Source organism: Thunnus maccoyii, chromosome 23 (genome assembly GCF_910596095.1).
Source record: "Thunnus maccoyii chromosome 23, fThuMac1.1, whole genome shotgun sequence".
NCBI lineage: Eukaryota > Metazoa > Chordata > Actinopteri > Scombriformes > Scombridae > Thunnus > Thunnus maccoyii.
In genome coordinates, this window is record NC_056555.1 from 7744383 (window position 1) to 7755175 (window position 10793).

At 39.9% G+C, this 10793-nt stretch overlaps 2 protein-coding genes across 4 annotated transcripts; both read right to left on the bottom strand.

Moving 5' to 3' along the window:
- Window positions 1-90: 90 nt before the first annotated feature.
- On the bottom strand, window positions 91-4368 carry LOC121891060 (carcinoembryonic antigen-related cell adhesion molecule 2-like). 2 transcript variants are annotated; one of them, XM_042403792.1, is made up of 7 exons: window positions 4266-4368; window positions 2760-2819; window positions 2353-2613; window positions 1944-2201; window positions 822-1070; window positions 633-736; window positions 91-424 (listed from the first exon to the last, which is right to left on the bottom strand). In XM_042403792.1, the coding sequence occupies exons 1-6, from the start codon at window positions 4342-4344 to the stop codon at window positions 648-650; spliced, it is 996 nt and encodes a 331-aa protein (XP_042259726.1). In that variant the 5' UTR covers window positions 4345-4368; the 3' UTR covers window positions 91-424; window positions 633-647. The 2 variants fall into 2 exon arrangements, with proteins under 2 accessions (XP_042259726.1, XP_042259727.1); XM_042403793.1 differs by lacking the exon at window positions 4266-4368 and adding an exon at window positions 2946-3016.
- Window positions 4369-5279: 911 nt separating this feature from the next.
- LOC121890778 (mitogen-activated protein kinase 12-like) lies at window positions 5280-10354 on the bottom strand. Of its 2 annotated transcripts, none has more exons than XM_042403309.1 (12): window positions 9901-10354; window positions 8818-8947; window positions 8601-8659; window positions 8402-8513; window positions 8188-8217; window positions 7671-7718; window positions 7463-7577; window positions 7293-7364; window positions 6987-7066; window positions 6101-6179; window positions 5839-6012; window positions 5280-5514 (listed from the first exon to the last, which is right to left on the bottom strand). In XM_042403309.1, exons 1-12 carry the CDS (start codon window positions 10017-10019, stop codon window positions 5450-5452), a joined length of 1083 nt encoding a protein of 360 aa, XP_042259243.1. In that variant the 5' UTR covers window positions 10020-10354; the 3' UTR covers window positions 5280-5449. The 2 variants fall into 2 exon arrangements, with proteins under 2 accessions (XP_042259243.1, XP_042259244.1); XM_042403310.1 differs by lacking the exon at window positions 9901-10354 and adding an exon at window positions 9129-9200.
- Between the last annotated feature and the right edge of the window lie 439 nt (window positions 10355-10793).

A 10793-nucleotide genomic window follows, 5' to 3' on the forward strand; every position in this document is an offset into this window, starting at 1 on the left:
CACTGATTTTATTCAGGACTTTATTGCAAGATAATGTGTTTTATCCTTATTTGGTAACTGAGGAAAAAAATGTGGTGTTGAGTCTTGTGGTAAGAGTCATCAGTGCATTTTATTCATGTATGGACATTTTAAGACTTCACATTCACAGACAGGTGTAGGATCACATTCTAATTATAATATTGTAACTGATACGTACAAAATCCTTCTCTCAAATATCTTCACAAATTCTTATGTTCCATGCGTACACTCCCTCCTGCATGCTTTGATGTTAAAGTACTTTCCCACGTCACTTATTACAAAGTACACACAGGGTCCAACCCACTGTCAACATGTGAGACAAATAGAAAGGAATAATACAAGTGCATGACTCATTAATTCTCCACAAACCAACTACCTTTCTTCACTGAGAATTAATTCACAGAACCTAGAAAGATCAGACAGACAAAAAGAAAAATTATTTTTATCATGGTGAGAACAATAAGTGAGTACCTGCTATTAGGCCTAGAACTAAAATAATTGTACCAAATGATAATTATGCTTTATTAAAATAGTTACGTAATATGTTAAGGCCCATAAGACACCCAAAAACATATTCCGAGGACCATAATTCCTCCCTGCTATAGGAGCCTCACCTGTCTTTAGTGGGGTCACATTATGAAGACAGCAGAAATGACAAAGGCCAACAGCAGCACAGCTGAAGTTTCTTCAGGACGAGTGGACAGGTTGTGATCTGACCCTGAACACAAGAAACAAAGAAGAAAAATTAAAATGTTGAACATGCACAGTGCCCAAGTGTGTCATGCCTCTCTGAGTTTATCTACCTTTTCTTCGTACAGTTTTTAAGGCTGTAGCCGTCTTCCTTGAGGCAGTGTTTTGTGCCTCACACTTAAGAGTGACAGATTTAAAGGGATCCTCCATTGTTATCTCGACAACATTGCCCCTCACGGTCTGACTGTCCACGGACAACACATAGCGGCAAGAAGGCAGACACTCAGCAGTACACACAAATTTGGACGTTTCTTCAATTTCTATCACATCGGGGCCTTTGATCTTGACCTCTGTTGGACCAACTGAAATAAAGATAGTGACAATAGATTACTGAGAAAAATCTCATGAATGTAATTGAAAATGTGGTAAACTACTTTATATGGTGTATTGTCTTTAAATATTATATCTCAACATCAGCCGTTTCCAAAGTGCAAACCAGGGAAACCCCAAGGTTTTTTTGGAAAACTCCATATATCTGCAAATGATACATCTGTTTTGTAAAGGCTATAAATATATACAACCAGTTGTGTTCCTAAATGTACAAAAAAGCAGAAATGAAGATATATTGTTCATTTATATCAATTTGAGACTGAAACTAATAATTTCTTTCTAGATTCATCTGATTGATTTAGGTGCCAGATTGTTAGTTACCTCGCTCTAGCACTCTAGTAGTTAAAGGAATATTTTGACAATTTGGGAAATACACTTATTCACTTTCTTGCAGAAAGTTAGATGAGAAGACTGATACCACACATGTCTGTACGGCAAATATGAAGCCACTGCTAGCTTAGCTTAGCATAAAGACTGGAAACGGAGAAACATCTAGATGATGGGACTTTTTGTGCAGATTAAACAAACAAAATATAATGTGTTAATTAGTGAGCTTTAGAGATGCTGGTAGGTTGATTTACCTTGGGACAGAGTTAAGATAGCCAGGCTAAAACTAAGCTAACAGACTGCTGGCTGTACATGAGAGTGGTATCCATCTCTTCATCTAACTGTCAGCAAGAGAGCGGATAAGTGTATTTCCCAAAATGTCAAACTGTTCCTTTGTTTACTGCTAGAAGCTAACATCAGTACTGAGGGGCATAACTAGGAATTCTGGACACCCTTTTATTAATAAAATGGTTTTACTGGAAGTGATCACTCTACCAGTAGTGAAACTCTTGACTTACACATCACATTTATGTTTCTGGCTGTGGTGACAAACATCCCAGACACACTGTTGGTGGCTTTGCAGAGGAGAGTTTTGGAGCTGTCCAGCATCTGAGGAGTGATAGATATAACATTCCCTTGACCCCTGATCCATGGGCCTGTATCTGACTTCCAGGCATAGATACATGACGGCCGACAGTAACCATGGCAACTGTAGGTGTGGCTCACTGTGGGATTCATCAAATCAGGACCTGTAATGGTAACATTGGCAGGTCCAGCTGAAATACAAATATGTGAGTCAGTAGGGAAAGGCATTCATATGGCACATAAATTGTGGATATAAGACAATTATTCCAAAAGCCATAATACAAATTTCTTCATATGACAACCACAAATATTTACATTTTTAAGGATTCAACTATCACATACCTAATACCTGCAGTTGCTTTGTCACTGTTGAAGTCTGCTCTGGGTCTTCATCTTCTTCTTCATCTGTGACTGTACATGTCACTGTTAAGGCCTCCACCCAGCTGCTAAGAGTGAAGTCTAGAACATTGCCCTGACCCTGGGCACTGTGTCCATCCAAAGACATGGAGTAGGTACATGCAGAGCAGTCAGCTACACACTCAATGCTGCTTGGCACGCCCACAGTCACAAAGTTCGGACCAACAATCTTTACTTTCAGTCCTTCTAAAAATGTCAACAATCATAATTACTACAATAATTTTGAGACTTAATGTTAATTTCTTCACACCAAGATACAGTAAAGTAAAGATACAGTAAATTCTATAATAGCTGAATGTTAAGGATGATAATTTGAATGTAAAACCAGTTACCATCATCATCGTCATCTGGTTCAGCATTCTCTGTATCTGTAGACAGTACTGGCTGAAGGCCTACACAGTGGGTAAAAATGTATGTCATTGTTAACAAGTAAAACATCTGGTATTAAGCACCAAAGTTCATTCTTGACATTGGAAATGCTAGTTTGACAAAACAATCGTGACTCAAGGTCCACTTACAAGTGTTTTTCTGAGCTTTTAACTTAATCAGCAGAGTTTGCTCAGTTGTCATGGAGATTGTTGAAAGCTTGTGGGCCTACTAAACTACTTGTTCCATCGTCAAGAATTAACTTTGACGCTTAATTTAGCTATCACCGCTAAGCTAACTGACTTGGACAAGAAGTCCCAAAGGTGCTTTATGTATGAAAGCATAACAGTAACTAAGCTCACATGTCAAAAGATGACCTCTCCGTGACAACTGAGCATCAATTCACTGATGAAAACCATGTGTTATGGTTGAAAGCGCTGGCAAAATATAATAAGTGGACCTTTATTTGGAATTTTTCTGTCAAGTATTTGGGGGAATTTAATAATCCAGCAGTGGTGGAAGAAAGAAAGGTTCCCTCAGGAACAAATGAGTACCAGCACCAGAGGGTACAGAAGCACAGAATCTGTGGCAAACATCCCAAAATACCACACAAGTATTTGAGAACCACAGGAACATGAGGTACCAGTACCACAGAATGGATAGTACAGTACCATAGAACCTGTGGTAAAGTGCCAGAGACTCCTGTCCTGTCCATGAGTACCACAGGAAATTATCACAGGAACCCAAACAGTACCACATGAATTTACCACAGGAAGAGGGCTTTCTAGTACCACACAAATATATTTGTAAAGATAGTTTAATCTATAAGAATTCATCATATTTCCAAAGCTGATCATATGTTGCATGCACTATATACTACATTTACGATGTACTGTAATGCACATTATGTCTGCTGCCTTCTGAACTTTAACTGCTAGCTTTAACTACAAGTGTGTCCTTCTAAAATACCACATACTTGCATGTCTTAGAAGAATTTTCCTGTCTGAAATTACCAAAGATAAAATCACTTGAGCCTGTAATAATAAGTAAAAGCCTCTCACTAAGTTGCAACTTAAACTGTAAGCCAACAATATGAGTGCCCATAATACAGAAATATGTGTTGAGGGAAATAGCTGAATTATGACTTAAGAAAAATAGACAACAGCTCATCGAGTGGTCCACTAAGATCAGAGCTTGAGTGTTTGTATACTCATGTCAAGATAATTAATGATGGAAAGAAAGACAAGTCTCTGCCAAAGTGAAATACTGTCACTTAATCTGTCACATTTATATCAATATACATCAAGTGTTTTCCAAGTAAAAACTGTAAAAATAAGTTTTCCAAACTTTCCCAGCAGTCGGAAAAAACCCTAAGGCAACACTCGGCATGCTGCGCCAAAGCACCACATTATCATAGCTGAAATGTGACTCCCTCCCTGGTATTTGTATCAAAAAGAAAATCCTTATGTTACCTGCCAGAAACAGCAGCAATAGAAGTCTGCTGAGATTTGAGTGTCCTCCGTTTTGTTTAGATCTGTAGGTATTATCCATTGTCCCGTAAAGATGTGAAGTGTACGGCCACCGAGAAACAGATGACAGGCACTACACAATCAGTCAGTCCATATCAGCAGACAAACAGTTCTTATCTTTATATATAACTAGGTCAGAAGATTGTGACTCACAGTCATATTTCACCTTAAGTGACGTTTTTCCAGCTTCCAATAACCGATTCTTTACATCTTGGGTCAATTTTCCAGATGAGCCGGGAGTCCATGGAAAGGCTCAGTTGTAAGAGTGGAGGATTACAGAGGAGCAGTGCTCCTGTCTTTGGGCTTCTGGCCTGGAACCAGTGTTTTGTGGATTGTAGGATGGTGTAATTGTTTGGAGACAAGCCCCAAAAAAGGAAATGTCACTGGTTTGATTTCTGTAAAAGGGAATATGTCCTATTTAATGCTGATTAAACAGACATAGGTACCGTAATCAGATGTTACAAACAAAATGTAATCAGAATCATTACTTTTAATAAGCTACAGCATAAAAATATAAAGTAAAATTAGAGAATAAATCCTTTTTTCTGTCCTATATTGACAGACTTAATGTGTCATTTAAAATGGGTCCTTACTTGAGCAAACATTGTTTGTGAGAGCTGCAGCGGCTGATATGATGTGTGTGACAACATTATTCACCTGTTCACTTTAGCATGTACAATAGGTGACCTCACCCTTAATTCCAAAAATAAGTCCATTATCAGAAGACAAACACACAAAAAACTGCTACATAATGGATAGACTAACTTTCATGAAGCAGTGAGAAGGAATTTATGCATAGAAATTTTATCTATAGATGGTGGACTAAAAAATGTGGCACTCACACACACACACGCACACACGCACACACACACACACAACACTGAAACGACAGCTAGGCATCAAATGAATTGAGCAAATCACATTTATTGAAAGTAAACACTTTAAAAAACTATCCATGCTCATTTTTCCTACACATAAAAACAGCAATATAATATAAAAACATAAAAATCATTTCAGGGGGTTTGTGTATTTGTGTTGGTGCGTGCGTGAGCATGTGCAAATCTGTGTGTAAGCACATGTATGTGCAGGGGTATGTGTGGATGTGCACAGTGTGAGTATGTGTCCTGTTAAAGTGATGTCTCTCTGGAGTCCCTCGACGGCCTGAAGGTCAGTATCTCTGTGAACGTGTGTCCTGCACAAACACAAAGGGAAGGAAAAAGCATCAGCTGTCTGATCTACTTTTCTCTTATAACACTAATTTTTTCTACTTTTCCAGTTGTACATAAATAGCACCTTGAGTGTTTTATGGCATGTTCACAGAAGCATCAGCTAATCTTAATTGATCTTTATTGACCTCCTCTGGCAAACAGCAGGAACTGTAACATCATTGATAAAATGAATTTCCTGATACACAACTTTACGGCACAGCTTCGCTCATTTCCTGTCCCTTTGAATTTCTGAGTTTCACTGGCCTGAGGAATAAAGCTTTAAATGTGAATTCCTTATTCTCTCTTACGTTTCCACTGGTCCAGTGGCAGGTCTGTGTTGTCCATGGTCTGATCGTACGGCTGTGCCTCGGTTTCCTCCTCTGTGTCTCTGAACTCGCTGAAGAAAGGCAGGTCGAGCGCCTCCGAAGCGCTCACCCTCTGCTCGGGGTCCAGAAGCAGCATCTTCTCCAAGACACACACTGCTGTGATGCAGAGGGACATGTCGAAGTCAGCATGACAGAGTTTATTGCACCAATAACTGTAATCTGGAGACCAGAGATCTTCACATACCATTTGAGCTAGCTTTGGAGAAGATGGTGTGCAAATCTTTTTTGGGCACTTTTGGTAGACTTCTGATGTAGTTTCTGGCCTGTCGAGAGACAGGGAAGTCAAGAAAGATGACAGAGGTTGGTGTGTCCAGGAATTTTTCTCAACACATTAGTATGGACAGTATATTCTTCTGATACTTATTATGTTATGTTATAAACAGTCATTTCATCAAAACATATTTCATTAAACCAATGGATGGATAGTTAATCTATGTTGTGCTATCATGCATAATCAGCAAGCTGTTTATAAGTTCAAACAAGTGTTTACACTTCACTAAATTAAAACCCGTTGCACCACACAAACTAGCTCTTATGTAGAGATTACTTTTTATTATAAGCATATGCATATATAAATAAAACAAAAATGTACTTACATCTACAAATGATTGGCAATTAAGTTTATTATTTTTTTGGCCCTTAAAACTGTTATTTTTGGAGGTTGTTACCGTTTGTGACGCTACAGTAACTTTCTGTTAAATACTTGGCTGCCACACAGATGTTGCAACCTAATTACACACTACTAAAATGTTTACTAGAAAAGACGTAAGATTTCTTAAATTTTAATGGTGCAACCTGATTAAGTAAATCACTAGTTTGAAACTATAGCTAGTAGTTTATAAGAAGTTAGGAAGGACTTAATGCACAAACTTAGTGATGGATTTATGAACAGCTGGTGCAACCCAGCCAAGAAGTGGTTTGAGTAATTTTTATGGACTTTCTGAAACACTGTGAAACTCACTACTGGACTCCATTCTAACCCATTCCAACCACTAAAAATCCAGCAGGCTAGTGTTTTATACTCAAAGGTTAACTTTTATATGTTAGCACAACCCCCCATTGCAACTTACATCTTGGCTCTGTAGCTTAATAACAAAGTCAGCAGCTGGGGTTCCTGTAATCTTCATGATTTCTCTGAGTTGGTCCAGATCTGGCAGCATGTAGGGGTTAAGGATCATACTTGGCCTGGCATGCATGGATTTGCACCATGAGCTTTCTACTTACAAGTGTGATCAACATGTAGAGACTGAAGACAATAGGGAATAGGACAAAAGCAAGTTGACTCATTTGCCTTGACACATTACAAAACAGTCACATGTCGCACATATGCAGTCTGCACAGGACCAAAAGCTGGTGTTGAGGACAGTTAAGGATACGATCGTTTCCCTTGAACAGCGGCTTTCCAAGCAGCATCTCTGCCATGATACAACCAGCTGACCAGATATCCACTGAAACAGAGAGCAAAAATCCCATTTCTCGCTGTTTCTGGGCTTTAAAATAGGTCTTACTGGCATCTACTACCCTGCAGTGAAGAATGAGATTTTACCAGTTTGTGTGTAGTGCATCCAGTTGAGAATAACCTCGGGTGCTCTGTACCAGCGTGTCACAACGTAGCCGGTCATCTCTGAATCAGCTTGCCTTGCCAGGCCAAAGTCAAGAATCTGAAGCAGAAAAGAAAAAGCCGAACTTGAACATGTGAATATTTCCATGGTGGGAAGTTCACCTCAAGATGGCTTTATGGACAGCTAAAGTACCTTTAACTCACAGTCCGGGTTAATGGCTAAATTTCCAGGTTTAAGGTCCTGTGGGATACAATGATGTGAGACAGAAAAATAATGAGAAACAGTCATCAGAAAGCATTTGCTCATGTTTTTTTCCATCTTTTGAGCTCACAATCAATTACTTTTATGCTGCCTGATGCATTTTTAGTGGCAAAGTATTTTCAAAATGGACATATAAATATCAATTGTAAAGAATTCCTTCAATTTAAATCATATCAATCAAGATGTTTGCTTCCTGAGAAATACGTAAAGGCATCTGGTTGACTCTGAGTCCCTGTTCTTTGACTGAAAGGCTACTGCCAATTACAACATTTAAGAGACACCGTATCATTCTGTCTTCAGTTGAGAAAGACATGAATACACACACACATACACACACACACACAGCCAAACTTCTGGTGTGGGAAACCGAATGAATAGGATTTAGTGTGAAAAAGAGCAAGAGCCCCACCCCCAAAGATCACAGTCTGAAAGGTCAAAGTTCACGCACCCTGTGGATGATCCCTGCAGAGTGGATGTACTAAGGAGAGAAGAGAAACAGACAACTTCAGCACTTCAACTTCAACTTATAAAAACAAACACAGGACCAAATTCACTTATTTCAGACAATTATTAACACATTACAAACTCTACAAACTATCAGTAATTAGGTTTCAGTTAAAGAAATGAGACATTCTTATAAATGTGTTGGTTAAGGTGTCCACCTTGAGTCCTTTCAGCATCTGATAGACAAGGAACTGCACTCTGTCCTCTGATAATCTCTCCAGCTTCATCAGCTTGCCGAGGTCGGTGCCCATGAACGGCATCACCAGGTAACTGCAGACAAGAGGAGAGGAGTGAAATCATCTCTACGGTGTAACAGCAGATTTTATAATCAGCGATATGGAATGCATAGGAGCTTACAAGTCACGAAGCCGGTCCAATGAGATTTCAGCGGTGAAGACATCCAGCAGCCCGATCACCTGCTCAGAGCCAATCAGCAGAGGTAAAATAAGTTAGAAGTTATTCTGTATAAAAATGTTGTCATTTCCATTTTCCTTTTCAACCTATCTCTGCTTTAAACTTATACGATATAAAAAAAAAGTCCTTCTTTTGTCATTTCTCCAGAAAGTGTTCTTACATTTTCATGCTTCATGTGTTTGAGGAGTCGCAGCTCTCTGTAGGCCCTTTTGGCAAAAAGTTTGGACTGGAAGGGCCGATGAAGTTTTTTGATGGCCACCTGCGTCCCTGACCGACGGTCCCATGCTGAACTGAAATAGATAGATAGATATATTATGTAGGTAAAATTCAAAATAAAGGTTGAACAGGTTAAGTTTTACCCCTAAAAACGCAATCCCTGTATCTAAAATTTAAAGACATTTTAATGTGTCAATAAGGTGTAATTAATAACATCGCCTACATGGAACAGAGCCATCATTAAAGCTGTTATACCTGTACTTCCCCTTGCTATCACAAGCCAAAATGTCTGCTGCGGGGGGGGGAAAAAAAGCCTTTTTGTGCTTGAGGAGACAGCTGTAGTGCGTTTTATGCACTTAATTCGGGTTCTTTGACTTTCCACAACAATGAGGCTGGGAGTGGTTTTCTTTGTTGACCCTGGTCCACACAACACAATACAAAGTGAGGCCCCTGCAGAGCCAGCTGTGGAGAGACTACTGACCAAAATATTTCACAGAAGCACAGCCAATACTGTTGCTTAGCTGGAATATTAGTGAGTAGAAGGTAAAGAACTGCGGTAAAAAGCTACCTGAGTGAAATAAAATAACAACACTCATTCAAAATATACAGACAGAGTAGAACTTTTTTCTGGTTTCTGTGTTTCTCAAGCAATGAAAAGGTACAAGGACAGAGATCTGGTCATTTAAAACATTTGTGTAAAGCTTACCAGCAGATCCTCTTATGGACAGTATCTGCCATTGGGAGAAATTAATTTCATAAAACATTATAACAGGAAGTATTTGTTATCTCCCCATAGTCGATCGCAGTAAAAAGGGTAGTTATAGATCCAGTTTGTTAATTCCACACTGTTTTCATGCATGTCTCTCAGAGAAATAAATAGAAATAAGGCATAAAACACATTTGATCAAAACTAATATTTACGACATAATAGGACAATTTCAAAATGTATATACCTATCAGCTGATGTAAACAGATCTTTCAATATTCGTCTGAGCTGTAAAGATGATATTTTCCTCCCCAGACTCACCACACAGTGCCATAGGCTCCCGTCCCAACCTGCTTCAGGTCCCGATACCTCTCCGGAACCTCCCACGCGGTTCTGTTTACCTCCTGTCGGTAGAATCCCGTCCTGGACCGCACAGCCATACCTTACCGACTAGACAAGGCTAGGCTGAGAGTCAGGTTGTGGGTCCGCTCGGGTCCAGTCTGCTCCAGTTTCTCATGTGAAGAAATTCCGTTTGTATTTTTCAGACGCCCACGACGCGCAGTCCGTCCCGCAGTAAGAGTTTGGTGGGGCGCAAAATTCCTCCAGATGAACCAGCTGACCACTTGTGCGCCACGCAGGGTCGCCAGTTACACCCCCAACACACACACACACACACACACACACACACACACACACACACACACACACACAAACACACATACACACACAAGGCACACACAATAGCTCCTGGTCGCCCTGGGCAGTCTATGGGTGTGTCTACAATGTGGGGGGAAAACATCTGCCCACCCTAACATTATAGGCTACCCCTACAATACTCCTATAATATAGCACTGGTGTCTCTGTACAAGATTTTGGAACCTGGCTGCATAGATTTTCCTCCACTCAGCCACAAAAGCATTAACGTTAATGATGTTGAACACTGATGTTGGGTGATAAGGTCTGGTTTGCAGTCAGTGTCCGAATTCAGCCCAAAAGGTGTTGGACGAGGTTGAGGTCAGGGCGCTGTAGAGCAGGTCAGTCAAGTTCTTCCGCACAAAACTGGGAAAACCTCCATGCACAGGGCATTGACATGTTGAAATCGTAAAGGGCTTTCCCCAAACTGTTGCCACAAAGTCAGAGGTGCACCATTGTCTAAAAGATCACTGCGTACTGTAATACTAAGACTTCCATTGATTGGAACCAGCCCAAACCAT